The following is a 17,981-nucleotide window of genomic DNA, read 5'->3' as shown; positions in this document are numbered from 1 at the left end:
ACTTGCAACTGCACAGCGTGCCACAGTCCCGGTGATTACACCGAGCGAAATTAAAAGGTTAATTAAAAGCGGGCAAGCAAGAAACGCGCGAGTAGAAACCGTTTAACCGTCCGCCGCTAATTGATTTCGCTATCGAAAAAACGTCGCGTTTACTTGGCATCTCGTCGCTCACGACAAGACCCTATCGGGTGATGAAGGTTCGTCACTGTCCGATACCATAATTTCCGGCTGGTTTGCTGCAAATAATTAGTATCGAGTTCGGATCCGGACCGCTAATGACCCGGAATCCTCTGATTGCAGATGTTTTGAAGAGGATCGGACGAAGGCAAAGATATGAAGGCCGTAATCGCGTCGTGTTTCCTGCTCGTGTTCGTTCTGGCCGGCGGAGGCGTCCTGTCCGTCGATTGGAAACACAGCGCCGCCCTCGACGACAAGTTCCTGGTCCTGTGGACGCCCGGCGAGAACGATATCATGTTCGAGATCCAAGTAAAAACCCTCGGCTACGTGGGTTTCGGTTTCTCCAAGGACGACGACAGGGTCCGCGCCGACATGGTCATCGGATGGGTGGACAACAACGGTCAGCTCCATCTCCAGGTAAGCGTCCTCAAGGAACCCGCCTTCGTTCCCGATCTACAAGTTCTTGCCCGTTTCTGGAATCGTCGCGCACCTGTTAAGCTACCGACCTACCTGCTGATAAACCAACCGCGCGTAGGTTTGCCCCTTGGCCCTCGAACGGCCGACCGACCTTGTAATGTATAATTCATGATGTTTGGGACCATTCGTTCTTTCATTTGTCAATCTTTTAACACGTTCGGATATTTGGGTGACGGAATTATTCGTGCAGGTTTTCAAATGAATTTTTACGTCGATGTATTCGTTGAACTTGATTAGGATCTGTAACATCCAAGAAAGTTGGAGGATTACTCGGTATCATATATACATTTAATGTTTTGCAATTTTTATTTCATCGACACGTTGACCGCCATGTCACCCATACGTGGGTGACGGAATTATTTGTCCCGGTTTCAAAACGAATTTCTACGTTAACCCTTTGCACTCGGCGCTATTTTAATTGTAAAACAAAATTTTTCTTCCGTCTTAGAATATTAACATTTTATTCATACGAAACTGATCCGATTTCCACATGTATTATTTAAATGTTTAGTAATCTATTAAATACAAATTTTGTAATGTAACATATATTTTGTAATATTTTTTGTAATTTCTTTGAGATAGTGTCACAACAATTTTTAATGGCGCTTCGGAGTCGCCGGTCGAGTGCAAAGTGTTAATACATTCATCGTACCAAATTTGATTAGGATCTGTAAAATGCAAGAAAGTTGGGGGACTATTCACTATCACACATTTAATTTTTTTCAATTTTTATTTCATGAAATAACTTTGATTTGATGGAATTTCTGGGGTTTCTAGTTGGACGTTCAAAGTGTTAAAACGTATGCTTCTTGCAGACATTTTAATCTTCGTATCGTTCCTAATACAGCAGCTGTTTATTTATTTACTCAGCCTGTAACTGAGTAAGTAGAAATACATTGAAGAATAGCAACAGAGTCAGAATCGTTAGTCTTGACTGAACTACTCGGAAGGATCTAGATGCTCGCGCGAAATGATCGCGCCTATGGCCGCGGATGATCTACGATCGCCGGCAACCGGCAAAAATCCGCGCAATTACGGTGGCCAGTTTCGCCGATGAGGAATTGAAAATGATCGTCCGGCGAAACGATTATTCCCATCGTCGGTCGCCGTAGCCGGATTATATTCATTTCCCGAGCCCCGACGTGGAATAATTTCAACTAATTACTCTTATGCTACCGATCCGATGCGTCGAACGTTGTCGGGCATCATCGTTCGGGGCCGGTGTTCGCCGCACGGGGCGAGGGGGGAGCGCGCATAATGATAGTCCTTTCGGAGATAAGTAATGGGTTTCTCGTTTCGATCGGTGCATCGGATAGTTATCAATCTTGCCAACCGAAGCCGGCGGCCTGTCATTACGCGTGCTCGTCATTTTGTACGACACTTTGTCGTTTTATTTTTCGCGAACGATTATCTTGGACAATTTTCAGTCACCGAGCATGATGTATTGCTTTTATCGGCGTGCCAAGATCCACGCCGCCGATGAGACCAGATAACTTTCGACCGGGGAAAAGCGAGTCGAGCTTCGAAGAAAGGAAAATTTAGACATTCGTCTGTCCCCTGTTCGGAAGTGCCGAGACGAAGATCCGACAGATACACACACATGCCGGTCTTGTAAATGAACGTGTCTCGAGCATCTCGGTTATCCGTGGAAGCCGGAGGATGGTTGACGACAAAGTTGCTCGGTCAGTGAAATCGCACCGGATATCGTTCGGAACCGGTTTGATTTCGCCAGAAGAGCCGCGTCGCTTGTACGCGGGTAGAATTTCGTCGCTGTGCCCGCGGTTTATTTCCGAGCGGCGTTAAATTGAAAAGACCGCCGGCACCGGGACCGGCACCGGTGTCGCGTAGCCATCTTGTTGACGTAAACCCTTCTCGAAAACCGGATTCCGTAGGATTACGCGGTATCCTCCCTTTCATCAGCGCTGCACGGCTGTTGTCACTTTGCCCGGTTCTTCATAACATCGGTGACCCGGCGGAGGGAGACGGATGTCATATTCCCTTTTTCCTCCTGCCCTCGCAACGGCCGGAGCTTTCCTCTGACGCAAATGGGACGACCAGCGGCATACGAGCAACCATGACTCGCTCCTTTCTCTCTTTCTCCGCGGGCTCGGCTCTTTCATTTCCAGGCCCGCCGTTGAATGTTTCTTTTAAAAACGGCTCTCGCCCGAACGCGACGCGATGGCCGCGCGTTCCGCGTCGCCGTTTCATCATCGCCCCGCCGCGCCGCGCCGCGCCGCGCCGGCGGCCACTTCGCGCGGAATTTCCCGGCGACGACAAATTCGCTTGGCATCGCGCTGCGTCACTGTCAACAACGCAACAGATGTTCTTCCTTTTCTGATTACCTTCCACGGTTAACGACAACAATTTTCCTCCGCCGCCGAGACCGGCCATAATTCTCGCTCATTCGCGCTCTCGCGAGACCGCTTCGGCCCGAGCGCTTCTCCTCCTCGCGGTTCCCGCTGATCGTCAAACGCGTTGCGATTTTAATAACACGTCACGGAATATTCGCCACAAGTTTCACCGGTTGTGCTCGCGGAAGCAATCACCGTTATTAGTAACAATTTTCTCTTCATTTGGGCTTCATGCCGTATCGATTTCTGGCTCATCAACGGGGCATGAAATTTTTACTTCACATTATAATCCAGCTAATTTCTATGTATGTTAACCATTTGCAGTGGAAGCTATTTTAACTCCAAAATGAAACATTTCTTTCTACCTAGAATATTACCCTTCTATATATTTTTTTTTATGTTGTACGTACGAAAATGGTGCAACTTACTCGTAAAATACCGAAATGTTTAGTAATTTATTAAATACAAACAGATGTAATAATGTGAAAAATATTTTGAAAAACGATACAGCAATTTTTAGTGGTGCCTTACCGTCACCGTTCGAGTGCTAAGGGTTAATAAATTGATATTCGGTGGAATTAATTTGACTGCCCCGTAGTATGCAATTTATTGACTACAAACCGAACTTGAACATTTGTTTATCGTTTATTGATGCTCTTATAACGAATTTAAATGGAATTCTCTAAACTGTTACAAAACCTATGAACGACACAATAGTTCTGACAGGTGAACGAAGGTTTAATACTTCACCTACCGGAAGCTTGTGAATAGTCCTTTTTAATGCCCCTAGTATACAGGGTGAGTCCGCAGAAACAGGACACCTAAATATCTCCGTGACTTATCGTTGTACAAAAAAACTTCTGAGGACAAAGTTACAGTGTTCGAAGGGCCACATGTAACGGTGTAAGGGAAAAAATTTTCAAGGTCATTTTCTAACGAGATTTCAAGGTCATCGATGTTTTTTTAAATGGAATGATATATCTTCGTTATCATAACGCTGTAGCTGACAAAATAACGAATTCATCCATGTAACACAATATGACCTTGCAAATATTTGCAAGAACCGTAACACAATTCATACAAATAATAGTCTCACGAGAAATCATTGGTGTTGGAGTGTACACCGAAATGCACGAAACATGCGGAGAGGGAGGTTTTTTTTTGACCTGCGGTTCATTGCACTTCGAACGCCGCCTTTTTCCGTAATAAAATTCCGGAATTAATTCCGTAAATTAAAGGGCCTAAGGAGGAAGAATGCAACGCGAGTCCAAGCCAGTCTACCGAGCCAGTAACAGCTCCCACATTTCTATTCCAACTACCGATAGTCACACTTTCAGTGTATCAGTCAAACACAGAATTGTGTTATGTGCGAACAATATTAACCAAGCTGATCACCGTTTATTCCGTTTGCGGAGTTTAAATAAACACTTAAAATATAAAGTTGCATTCAATCTCCTAACCTCGTCATCCCAACAATTGGATTATATTTCCGAGTTAGGAGAGCTCCGAGTGCGAGGCGGTCAAAAGACGTGTAACTTCGAATTTCTTCGCGAAGGCATAAAAAACACCGGTCTCTTATCTTCGCAGCCGGTGTATTTCAGCGGGGATGGCGTGAAACGACTCGTACATTTTTTCCAGGTGCCTCGTGCAGGCTGGTCGGGTCGGCGAGACGGCGAAATAAAATCTGAGGAATCGACGGAAGTCGGTAGACATCCGTTGGCCGCGTAAACAGCTCGCTTATTGCCAGCGAGTGTATGATCGGGTCCGGTATCAGCGGGTGGCCGGGTCCGTGTTATAGAGATCTCTCTCGGTCGTTTCTTCTAAAATGGAAAGGAGCCGTAACCGGGGGGGGGGGGGAGAGCTGTGAGGCGAGTGGAGGAGCGAGCTCGGAGCTCGGGGATGCAATATAGGAAAGCAATCTTCTCCGGCGACTAGCGCGGAGCAACCCCGGCGAGAAGAAGGGAGAGAAAGATAGAGATAGATAGAGAGAGAGAGAGGGAGAGAGAGAGAGAGAGTGCGGTGGTTCGGTGCTTAGGTACATATCTACGTAGGTAGGTAGGTAGTCAGGCTGCAGATCGCGTCCGTCTCGCGTGTCCGCAATTTTTCCGGTAGAATCGTTGCCCGCTCGTTCCATAATGCATGCCGTGCCGCGCAATGCTCTATGCGATGCAGCCGTCGCCGGACGTTCTCATACAGAGAACGACGCCACGAAGAAAAAGGAGAGGGAACAGGCTCTGCCGGGACGGGACAAACGGAGACAGAGGGATCGGAAGGACGAACGAAGGAAGAGAGAACGAGGGCCCGGGGTGTGGGGGCAGAGTTGACGGCCAATGGGAGCGAGAAGGTTTTTCGTTATGATCGTAATCTTAGAACCAGAACAGCCGCGGGCATCCGAGAGACCAGCCCGAACCACCGACCCCGGACTCTCTTCTTCGCTCTTTCTCTCTCTCTCTCTCTCTTCTCTCTCCTAGTGCTCGATTTCTTGTCCTTATAGATGCCCGTTTTGCACCCGACGCTCGCCCAACTCCCGACCTTCCGTTGCCCCCTGTTCGAATTCAACGCCAGGATTCTTTTCCTCGCGTGGCTTAACTCCTCGCTTCCGGGGGCGCTTTCTCCCCTCAAACTAAACGAACCGAAATTCCCTGGTATATAACTCGCACGACAGGGAAAAATGCCCCTGTCCGACTGCGTTCTCCTACTTTCCTTTCTCTTCGCGTCGCGCGCCGATAACACGCTCTTACAACTATCGCGAACAGTTGATTTCACATACTCGGTATTCTTCGTGGATGTTTGGACGATCGATGCTCGGCTACTTTTCTAACGTTCGTATCATCGTACGGAGATGCTGCACGTGTACTTCGCGATCTTTGCATTTGTAGCGATCGGATCTGGTTGCAGAGAGAAGGGAACACCTGGGCACCTTGACAAAGTATTCCCGTGGAAATGGTTTACTACAATATTTGTCGTTTCAAACAATAGCGCCTTAGCCACTAAAAATTGATAGCGTGCAACTTTGTAAAATCGATTTACAAAATTCTAAAACTTTGTGTTCGAGTATGGTGAATTCCGAAGATTACAAAGCATTTCAGAATGTGCATACGTTTCCATGCGAGTAGTACTGTTAAGATAAATCCCAGTAAGCATTCGCAACGTTTGAACAGCATTTATTCAATTCTTCCGACAGGTCGATCTCGTTGCGTCGAGCTTTCTGCTTGTTTTCCGGTTGATGGAAATTTTATATAGCCACTGGGAATAGCCTTTCGTTACCCGGGAAGTACGAGGGACTATGAAATCCTCGGTTTTGTTGTTTCCACTTAGGGGTAAAAGGTAAGTTGACGTCGATTGATTAAAGCAACAGCCCAAGCACTCCAATCAGCCGATTCTTTCGCACGATCGGCTGCATCTAATCCTGTTTAAAGGGAATACATTTCGCGCGCGCGCGCGGATCTGTTATAGTTATTACCTCGGCAAGGTGAAGGGGAGGAGAAACCCGTAGTAACGTCGGACAAGACGAATCGAAGTTGATTAAAGATGTACGGCTGATACATCCCGCCGTTCCAGACTGCGGGCTGTTGTGTGCCGAACCACTTCGGCTTCCGTCTCTTCAGCCAGCTGAATTCAATTTTCCTGGTCTAATTCTTTTATTCGCTTCGTTTAACTTCCCCGTTCCGTTCGGCACGTCGTTTCACAGCGGATCCGTGGCTCGGTGTCTATTTGAGGTCTTTTCTGCCTGGAATACTCCTCGAACAAGCGGGCAGGATGCGAGTTGACGGGGGATTTGCGTTGCCAGACAGCTACGATTTCGTACCACCGAAAGGGAGGCATTATTTTTTTGCTCGGCTACCTCGGCTCTCGTACACACGAACACGTCTGTCATTCGTGACGCGACCATTTTTCTTCCCCGGGCAATTGTTTTCCCAAATCTGATGCTCGCACCGCGCGCGCGCGAGCGATCCCTAATAAATCGTTAACAATTACACGTTTCGACGAGCAATCAGATTATTAGAAACCACTCACAGAAATTCGCAAGCGTCGCGGACATTTCTGGAAAACGAAACGACTTTTTCGGGAGAGCCTGATACTAATTTCGCGAAGAGCGTGTTCAGCCGAGACGGCGGGAGCGCGAGTATAGATTCGCAACTATTTAAAGCAAATTGAAAGCGGAGAAGCTCGTTTATATTCCGGGTGGAGGATTCCTTAGGAAACGCAGCAAGAGAAAAGTATTCCATGCATAACCGTCGGTGGAATACATCGAAAAATTGCATGTATTCGGCTCGGTACGTATTACCGTGCAACGGGGTCGCTCGGCAAAACTCTAATTTAAATTCCGGCGCGTTTAGATCGGAATAGATTCCGCATGCAGGAACGCGCGGGCGGTTTCGCGCGGGTTCGACGAGGGAGCCGGTTGGGCAGCGTCCAAAATATCGCGGCCCTTTCCCGCCGCTCGTGTTCCCGGCCGCCCCTCACCGGGGGATTAAAAAATTGCCACGGCGAATTAGGAAACGCTATTTACCCAGCAATCGTCTGAACCCGGGGCGGTTAATGGATTTCTCGAGCAAGTGTTCCTCGGAGGAGGACGAAATATGCTTCGGAGGGTTGTACGGTCTCGCCTTTCGCAGCACATTTTCACGGCGGGCTTTTTTCAGCCACTTTGCCGACTGCAGTGGCAAACCGCCGACAATGCGGAATAGGAATTTCATTCTGCGCGAAATGCCGCGGCCCGCTCCTCGTTTTTTCGCCTCGGCCGAGGCACCCAGTGCCTGTCCTGCATCCGGTCCCACACTGTGATTACATTCGACTCTGTGCGTGCGGCCACCAGGGAACGGTTCGCCTCGCCTCGCGTTGCAGAAGCGTCGCCTCGCCTCGCCTCGCGGAGCCTGGATTCCAAAATTAACTGCAGCGCAAGATCTCATTACCGTTCCGCCCGAAGCCTCGCTTCACGAGGACACGGCCGAAATAATATCGCGGGTTCGCCCGGTTTTTGCACGCCCCCGCGTTCCTTTCTTTCGCTGCCATTGCCGCACGTCGTGCCGCCGGAACCAAGATGCACGGCTAAACCGGCGAACGATTTATCATGCTGCATTATTTATTCGAATGTCAGCCGCAGCTACAGAAGCGTTCTCCGAGTTTCGCGCTCGCCTCCGCTCCATATGAGTCGTTAAATATTAACCGCCGCACAAACCGGATCGCTACATCGCCGCCACCATTCTTTCTCCCGCTTCCGTTCAACAGACCCGCGGAATCGCGCGCGTTTGCGCGGAACATCTCCGCGGAGAAATCGCAAAAACCGTACGCGTTGCGACAGCGCCGAACAATAGTCCCGCGAGCCGTTGCTTTTCTCAGGCACACGTCGTTTTATACTTCGCCCGAGCGATTACTGCAGAGATTAAGGGTACGCCGAGGAACCCTTTATTTAATAAGTCACTTGTGAGAAAATCTGCGCAAAGTCTGAAGATCGAGTCCATTGTGCTGTGGTTCAATGTACAGGGTGCTTCGTTAAATTTCTTTGAAGATCGTTTAGAGAACAATTTAGAGAACAATTGTCCCAAAAGGTCTACAGAGTTAGGGCACACCGTTCACAATAACGAAATTGATTAGATAAAAATTGGACTTGACTGTGGACTTTGAGTTTCTGGCATTTCCAATTTTTTGAAACTTGACGTGAATAATGTTCTGAAATTATTAATGGGATTTGTGAATTAGTTGGAACACGATACAATCTCCAGTAGTGTAAAGCACCCTCATTTTGATTCCATATTCTATGAATAATATTCATTGAATATAGAATCCTACTTATGCATTACTCTCCCATTTCGTTTAGACTGTATAACAGGCAACACAATGAAAATAATTATTTTAGTCTGGGATCGTTTTAAAGGATCGTGTCACCTGCGCATAACCAACGTGTTAATCAAATCTAAATGACATCTTTTTAAACTCCATCGTATGGGAAAGCTTGGTGTAGTGTGTGAATAGAAAAATCCAGTTTCACTGGAAACGCGGGACACGAAGAATAACTTCATTCTTTTCAATGAAGCGCAAGGTAAATGTTTCTATATTTACGTTGTACTTGCCAAACTGAGTAACTTTCGTTTGTAGCGGCTTCTAAATTTTTTCAGGCACGTGTGGGCATTTCTGTCAATTTTTGATCCGTGAAAAAGCTCAAAATTCGTTTCAAAACTTTACGAAGGATTGTGTACATACACAAAACACGGCTGCAGATTTCATTTAAAAAATTGAAGTTTTCCTCTATTTTTTGTACTCTACCGCAGACCCGTGAAGTGCTATTGATCTAGGGCAGGCAGCGGCTAGAAGAGCATGCGTTTGTCACAAACGCGCAATGGCAAATTAACTTGTAGTGACCTGATTCCAATGTTAATTGCAGAACGTGCTCAATTAGTGGGCAGAATTGTAGAACATAAAAACTACTCGGGTCCAATATTGTAATTATAACGATCTAAACTAATTGACACACGATTGACAATTCGTTCTCGAATTCGTAAATAATACGGTCATGCGTGTGTCGAATCGTCCGACGTGTCTGATCATGACTGACCAATTCTACTTCTCGGGAATACTAGAAGCTGTCGAATTTCCGAACGCGTTTTCTCAAAAAACGAAACGTCATTCCAGGAAATGTTGTTCATCTTTTTTTACTTATTTTTTAGAATCATCCCGTATCCTACCTGCCTTCGAATAAATCTTCGTTTACTATTATATAGATTTATAGTCTCAAAATAAGAATTTGTGACAAAAAATGTTGAATACTAAACTTTTTAAATTATCTATATATATTTTGGTTGGTTACACAAGGGTTAAAGGTGTCTGAGAGAATTTATATCGAATTTTGGAAAGATCCTGGTATGACACTTCGCGATTCGAGTAAACACTGCACCGTTTAAGGGTTGAAAAATTTTCTACAGTTTCAATGACTGTATAAGAAAGATCTGAAACTGTTAAAGTTGATTTTACTAATGAGTTCGAAGAACTTTGACGCATAAAATCGAGCCGTATCGTACAACAATTTCGGGAGGAAGTTGACGGGCGCCGCAACAAACCGAAATCTCGTAATCGTCGCGACCGGGACTCGTCCCGGCAAACAGTATCAAACGGAGGGTGCGCGGGTCGGTGAAACAGAAACAATGACCGCGGCTCGGCCGCATCAACCGTCAAGGGGGTGGGGTTGAAAAAATAAAGGATTTTTTCCCGGAGTGGGGGATGATGGTGGCGCAGCGATTGCACCGTCGAAGGAGAGGCCCGCAAGAATTCGCGGATATTTGCGAACGCGTGCTCGCATTCAATTCCATTCGATGTTCGCAAACACGCGCCGCGCCGTCGGCTTTATTGTGCGAGGTGCACAGCGCAGGGTGCGCGCCGGCCTGACCGCCCCGTACGTGCGTTCCAACTGTTTGGTGAATAAATGATATGTTTAGTAATACGCGCTCACTCGCGGCATTCGCGAGTCACGGGGAACGAGAGAGAGAGAGACTGGACAAATACTCGGCCGCACGAATAAATCGAAAAAGGAAGCCGAGAATTCGCGAGAGAGAGAGAGAGAGAGAGAGAGAGAGAGAGAGAGCCAGTGTGCGCGTTCGCTTTAACACGTTAACTGCCAGATATCATTCCCAGAGATTCTTGCAAAATCAGAGTAATTTGATTAATGAAAGCGAAACTATAAATGTTAAATGTATTATAGGGAACGCTGTTTTAACCCTTTTGAATTCTAAAGATCTTAATAAAATTCGGTTTATCTGGATATGTCGCAGTAAAAATCAGAGTAATTTGATCAATGAAAGCGAAACTATAAATGTTAAATGTATTATAAGGGATGCTGTTTTAACCTTGTTGAATTCTAAAGATCTTAATAAAATTCGGTTTATCTGGATATGTCGCAATAAAAATGAATGTCTTAACCTAGTCAAAAATCACTGTCAGTCATACGTGACTGACAATGGCAGTTAACGTGTAATTTCGATTCGTCGATTGTGTCGCGAACTGCAAAGAATACAACGTTGAATTGTCGTTCGTTGCTCGTTTCTTTGACGGTGGTGATAAACGGGCCCCGAAGAACGATGCAGCTTCTTAATTGGGTAATAACAATTTTCGTGGTAACTCCATTGATTATGACGTTTCCGAGCAATTTCGGCCGGTTGGATTGGGTCCAAAGTGTAACAGGCGACTCGGCGTTGGACGCACGTTTCGCGTACGTTCGTTCCACCGAGATTAGCTCAATTCCGTTCGTATACCGCCTTTTTAAACCGGTTACGGCAATACGGTTCTTTCATTTTCGATATATAAGCGAGAGGAGAAAGATGCTGAGTCGTTCCTTCTGTGGTTATGGTTCGATACGATAGTCTTTTTAATGGTTCAGTTTATTGCCGCGTACAAGATGTCTAGCACCGATTTGATTACTTTCATGCTTCTGCGTTGATCTCTTGCAACAAACTTTATCACCCTGTAATTGCCTTTTCTCCACGAAATAGTGTTCAATGAGATTTATAGGAAAGTTTATGCTGTGGAAAGAACGATAATTTTATCATCGTTTAAAGGATCATATTAACCCGAACGTATATTCAAAAAATAATAAATCCAAACATTGAGGGTAAAGTGGGAAAGCGTACGAAGCTGTATTATTAAAGATATTTAACCCTTTGCACTCGAAGCCATTTTAACTCTAAAACGAAACGTTTCTTCCGACCTAGAATATTTCCCTTCTATACATATTTTTTCGTACAGTACTGAAATGTTTAGTAATTTATTAAATACAAACAAATTTAATACTGTAAAAGACATTTTTAGTGGCGCCTTATAGTCGCCATTCGAGTCCTAAGGGCTAATAACATAGTACAGTGAATTCTCGGTATATGTCAACAACACGGGTCTTGCCAGCGACATATACGGTTCAGGAGATACTATTCTTTGATCCACGCTGCTTATGTTTACATTCCTCGGTGTCCGAGGCCACTCGTGGCTAGCGGCCCCTCACGAAGTATACCGCGCGGTGGTGGGGATAATTCCGCGCCGTTTATCATCCGGGCCTTGGCGACATATACAGATAAATCACCGTACTTGTTCTTGTACACTAATTTTGGGTGATGCCTCAGAGGAGACAGTCGAGTGCAAAAGGTTAAAGGGGGCGTGTTCGTTCGAGAATAACCGCTTCCGTGTCGTGATAAGTCTAGTCGATAGAAACGCGGTGTTTTCAATGAACTCTCGGTGGCGTTCGATTTCAAGCGCAACGCCATCGATTTCTTCCAGTCTGCTCGGTTTTTCGCGAAGGTGGTGGCTGGTTAAAAACGTGAAATCAGCCTGGAGTTGTGCGAGTCGACGACGAGCGCCGCGCCGATAAAAAGAAAAGGAGCCCCGGCCACGGTGGAACGCGAAGGGTTGCGGGACGGGGTCGGAAACGAGGCAAAGAGGGATGATAAAAATACCGAAGCTCGCGAAAGTGCTTAACAGCGGCACGCGGCGTTCTTGCGTAAAAATGCAAGCGGTGCATCTGCATACGGCGGGCCGCCTCGTTGCCGCACCCGCGTCTGTTCGCCAGGCCGGGGGTTCGCGGGGGTTGTGCAGAGGGGTTGTATAACTGCGCGGAGGCTATTCCCAAGGCAGTTCTGCCATGGGAGTCCCCCGATGCGATTTTACCCACCGTAAATAGGATTCAGTGTAAATGCAGTTACGTATACACGCGCGTTCTCGTAAATGTTGTCGCGACACTGTTTAAAACTTGCCCCGCACCCCCCGTACGGGCTCTCTCTCTCTCTCTCTCTCTCTCTCTTCTGTGAGCATCTGCGCAGCGATACTCTCGCTGGGAGCAGGCGAAATCTGTGCGCGACGATAGCGGGCGTAATTGCGGTAAATGCAGATCGCCTTTCTGATCCCGAGCTCCTTGGAACACGCTGAATAAATCCTTTGTTTCTAACTACGGTCTCTCTTTAGTAGGTCAGATTCAGAATGGCGGCCGCAATTCCAGGCTTCGCCACCTCCGAGGCGGAAATTTGGCTGGGCGTTACTCGCTCCAGTCTCGAGTGGCTCGTATCGTGCCGTTGATTCCCTGAAAAACCGCATTCTCGAACGAGCGATTCGAAATTAAATTTCGAAATTGCAATAATCGTGAGATAAAACACCACGGAAGGTTTAGTGTTAACACATTATCTAGAAATGTTGGTGCGATAAGCAATGGTTGTGTGACAACATCAAAATAAGAAACGAGAGAGACGCACGCCGCGTGATTTTGGTTGTTAATAATCGACAAAGTTATTGCCAGCGCAAACACAGAAACGCTTCTCGGCACAATGGGTTTTGTTCGGTCGCGCGAAGTTCGGCTGTTTGTTCGCCTCCCGAAAATACGGCAATAACGGGGGAAAAATTTTTCGGACCGTGTATCGATGTCAATAAGCATGGTGAAAATGTAGCCGGGCAGGAGGTCGGGCCGGCCCGTTGAAAATTGTACGTGTAATTACGAGTTACGAGCGATGTTTACCTTTCCCGTTCTGTTTTCGAGCCTCGTGCATCCGAATTGACGTAAATACGGAACTTTAACGAAACAATCGATACGATGCACGGCCGTTGTTACCGTTTAATATCGTTGTCCCGTCGCTTTGGCTAAAATGGCGGCGCGGCTACAGGAAGCGGTCTCCCTCGGCATCGTCGAATCCTCTTTCGCGCGATTCAATAACTTCCGGATCGATCCGCGTCGGAAAAGGGATTCCGTTTAATGCTCGTAGATGGAAATAATTGATAAAACGGTGGCCGAGTATTAGTATAATTCCGTCGGTGGTTCGAACGCCGAGGAATAAAGGGAGCAGTTCTTTTCTCGTTCTCTGCTCGCCTTTGTTCCTTTTGTATGTTGGCGTGGGCGCGAACGGAGGACGCGCGTCTCGCGGCCGATCACCTTTTTGACGATGAACCTTTTCAGTTAATCGATTCCATTATTGACTCTGCGCCGCCGCCGGTACTTATCGGATCAGAATAGAAATCGTGTTATGGCATCTGAAATGAAGTCGGGGGTGTTCCCGGGGCGCGCGTTTGCCCCGGGAAAAGCGCGGAGAAGAGGTGTGTAAGAGGTTTCCCGTGGATATGGGCGGCCTCCTCGCATGCCGATTCGCTTTTTCGAGGATCCTCCTACGCTCCCGTAAGCGAGCTCCCGTGAAATCAAAATTCCCCGCGCAAAGAACTATTTAGGATTCCATCGGTAGACGATATGCAGGCGTTTGGGAGTCCGGTCTCGAACCGTAGTATTCCGCGTCGCGTCGCCTCGCGTCGCCTCGCGTCGCCTCGCGTCGAGTCAAATTGAATGCCGCAAATCATGCGGACTACGTGGTGTCCGTGATACCGGGTGGTTCGTCTGTAAATTATATTATCCGGCGAATGTTCGGGGAATATTTTAAGATAAAGAACGGTCGTCCGGATGACACACGGCGAAGAATTCGCCTCGGCGTGTATCGCCTTTGTGGCTGGTTTCACGGGCCCGGCACGCTCGAATGCCAGTCAGAATTTCTTGGACCATTCGTCAAGAGATAATATTGACTTTACAATGCGCGTTTCTGTCTCTTTTTTTTTTTTTTTTTTTGGTGGAACGGGAGGAGGAAAGGTGTCGCGGCGGAACGAAAATATTTGAGGGGACATCTCGTTATAAATTGTATTATAATGACGGCGGTAATTACGTTCCTAGCGTCGAAGGTGTCCGAAAGAAGTGGCACATAATGGCATTCAGAGTGGGGTTTTGTAGTCGGTCGCGAAATATACTATAGCCCGAAACGACTCCGTGGAAGGCTCTCCTCTCTGTACGAATGGCTTCAAAAGATTCTCGGCTCGAAGCCATGCCTCGCATGCTGATTCGTTTCTCTCCTCTCTCTCTCTCTCTCTCTCTCTCTCTCTCTCTCTCTCTCTCTCCTTCTCTCTTTCCCGACGTCTTTGGAGCAGTTCGGCGCCCCGGGCTGCGTCTAGACTCTTGAGACGAGATTACTCAGACCCAAATCCTTCCGAGAAGGACCATTTAAATCTTAAAATTCAAACGAATCCCCTCGAACGATTTTAATGGCGCTAATACGATTCTCGTTGCGATTTAACGCGAATGCAATCGAATTAACCATTTCTCATAGCGACTCCTTCTGCAGACAATATAAATGGGCTAAAATTAATTCCCTCTTGTCCGAGGACCGGGAACCACTTCGACGGATTCGAGAATATTGATTCCGTCTTGTTAAACGGACGGAGCCTCGGCCCCATCGGTGACACCTTCTGTTTCTTAGCGGGATGGTTATCGCGGGGCCACGCCCCCGAATATTTATAGAGGCTCGAAAAATCTCGAGGATAATCGAGCTTATTTTTAAGAGAACGCTCGCGACGTTACGCGTCTGATTTTTATTGCAAAATGTCTGCCACCGCTCGCGGGTCGCGAACGCTGCGGATAAATATTTGAATTCGAAGATTAAGCAAATATTCTTATATAAGTAAATAACTATATCTCCGGCGGAACGGTTTTGCGTTGGATATAACATGCGCCCGCGGAACTTTCCGAAGTAAAACAGCTAACTGTTCGGCTGAACATTGTCGGAACTTATGAAAGTTGTATCTTCACTGCAGTTCGAAATAATATACGGACGGAATCGCGATCAGTATGTAGTTCATCACATTATACCGACTGATGGTATATCGCAGTTGTATCTCCCTCTAATACTCGACTAGAAACTATAAACGAAAATGTTTAGATACACGGTGTTTCTGGTGTTCACGGTTTGTATAGAACGTGTACAAATAAAATATTAGAGTAGCGACGATTATCTTAGAAATGAGCCGCGTTTCTTAACGCGGTTGCACGCGGCTTTTATTGTATCCGTGTGATTGCTTCTGTACGAAGTGGGTGGCACGGTTGCGGATCTTTACCGTCCGGCAGAAACGATGCACTCGCGCCGGTCGAGCCGGACTGCATAAAACTTTATGACGGCAGTAAAAAGCGGCGCCGCCACCGCTCGCGCCGCGATACAGATGGAACGGAAAAAGACGGAGCGGAAACCGCGTTCTCGCGGCGGGACACGGGTGCACGTGCGAGCCACGCCGCCCCGCGATTTCACGGGCACGATTCCTTTCGCGTCGCTTCCACGGACTTTTAATAAACCCACGGGAAAACGGGAACCGTAGCGGGAGCACGCGTGTGTCGCTTCACGCTGCGGCGAAAACGATATTTGTTCCGTGGAATCGCGGGGAGCGCGTAATGAGCGAGCCGAACTATCCCTCCTCCTCTTCTTCGTTTTCTTCGTCTTCTCTGTCCGTTCCGTCCGTTCCCGTCTGTCCTCTTCCCTTTCGCCTCGAAATCTTTTACAGCACCGGCGTGTTGCGTAGAGAGAAGCTCCCCGATTTACGCGACTGCGTCTCGTATTTTATATCTTGTCGCGCGGAGCGTTTTATGAAGAGCCGAGGTGGTCCCCGAGCCCGGTCTGCCGGCCTGTGTACATTTCATTGCTGGCAGAAAGGCTCTTTAGTACACACGTATCGCTGCTCGGAAATTTTGAGCACCCTCCGCCATTCCGGCTTTTACCGTGTCACATTATTCCGCATCTTTTTTGCCCGGTTATTTATCACTCTGGTTCGTCTCGTATTCTTCCGTCCAGTCTACTCGATCTACTGCGCCTGCATTTATTAGCTGCGACACATCTTCTATCTCGCGAGATTTACCACCGACATTCTTCCGGAATTACTCGGAGCAAATTTTGTACTCGTTGCAACAGCAGAACTCAGAATTACTTGGTACATTTTGCGTGTTTCGAAAGGACGCGACGAATTAGGTCCGAAGGACTCGGAATAATTCGAAGTCGATTAAAGCCTAATTGAGAAATTTTTAGTCGTATTAAATACCGTGTCGAGTGTCTATAAACGCAGTGAATACTCCATCACTTGCGCGTCGTTCCCACCGATCTTATTAAAATTCTACAGAATATTTTCTTAGATATTCAATCAGAAACATGGAATAAAATGTTTGCTCTTGACGCCTCGTTTCCCGGAAAATATACCCTGAAAACTGTCAAGCACACCTGCACTTGGTTAGTTGTAATCAATAGAAAGTTATTTCCCTATTCAGAAGTAAGGAAAAAGTGTAGAATCAAATCTTTTCATTTGCGAGACCTCATTTTCGAGAAAATCCAATTTAAAAGTTTGTTACTGTGCCTGCCGTTGGCCGCGGCTCGGTAAAACGTGTTCGTACTTGATTTTTCGTTAACGAGGCGTCCGAACAAAAGAATTTTGTCCTACATATCTTAATTATTTTCACGAGAGACACGTGCGCGCGTGTTTCACAATTTATTCATATTCGAGTTTCTCGAAAATAGGCTGTCCGACGAAACGATTTCACTCTACAATTTTGAGGCAACATTTTGCGCTCCAGAAAAATTAGCAAATGTTGCTAGGATCTCCTTAGGGTTGCAGACGCATACGAGCATGTTTTCTTAGATTAAACTTCCTCCGAGTAAAAAAAGCCAAGGAATCGTTGACGATATTCGAATGAAACGAGGAATGGAATAACTTGTTTGCGACTTTAAAAAATTCGTTACTGAAGAGGCGAAGGTGTTCGTCTGCTGGTTGCCGGCTGACTGTCCCGAAGGGGGAGTCTTCAGCTACTTTCTCGGCGGGGACCTCGATGGGCTGGCCGATACTGTCAGAGCTTCGGTAACCTGGGCGTGAACGCAGAAGTCTGCGACCGTTCACGGCGCGACGATTATCCTTCCGACTTCTTCGTGGTCCGACGGCGCTGCGGTGTGTCAGGTGTTTAACAATTTTTAACGAGTCTTTCCCCTCCCTGTACCAGCCGCCATGCAACCAGCATCCGGCAAAACGACCTGCAACTTTAGCTCGTTAACCAACAGTAGAATGAGGAGGAGGGGGGTAGGTGGTGGTGGGATTGATGGGCGCAGATGTTATTAAATTATTGTTAATTCGATGCGACCACGCGGGTCCCGGTGAAACGGGCCTCGGCAGAGT

The 17,981-nt window shown here is 47.1% G+C and overlaps 1 protein-coding gene across 1 annotated transcript in view; it reads left to right on the top strand.

The window, feature by feature from the left end:
- The window catches only part of Olf413 (DBH like monooxygenase olf413), a 253,276-nt gene that overhangs the window by 120,043 nt on the left and 115,252 nt on the right, over nt 1–17,981 (top strand). Inside the window, exon 2 of the mRNA XM_076786999.1 lies at nt 301–594. Within this exon, the coding sequence (XP_076643114.1) occupies nt 334–594 (261 nt within the window). The 5' untranslated portion in view covers nt 301–333. The remainder of the gene's footprint in view (nt 1–300; nt 595–17,981) is intronic.

This window comes from Halictus rubicundus, chromosome 4 (assembly GCF_050948215.1).
Source record: "Halictus rubicundus isolate RS-2024b chromosome 4, iyHalRubi1_principal, whole genome shotgun sequence".
Classification (NCBI taxonomy): domain Eukaryota; kingdom Metazoa; phylum Arthropoda; class Insecta; order Hymenoptera; family Halictidae; genus Halictus; species Halictus rubicundus.
Note: the sequence above shows the minus strand (reverse complement) of the source record. Positions and strands in the feature narration are given on the sequence as shown.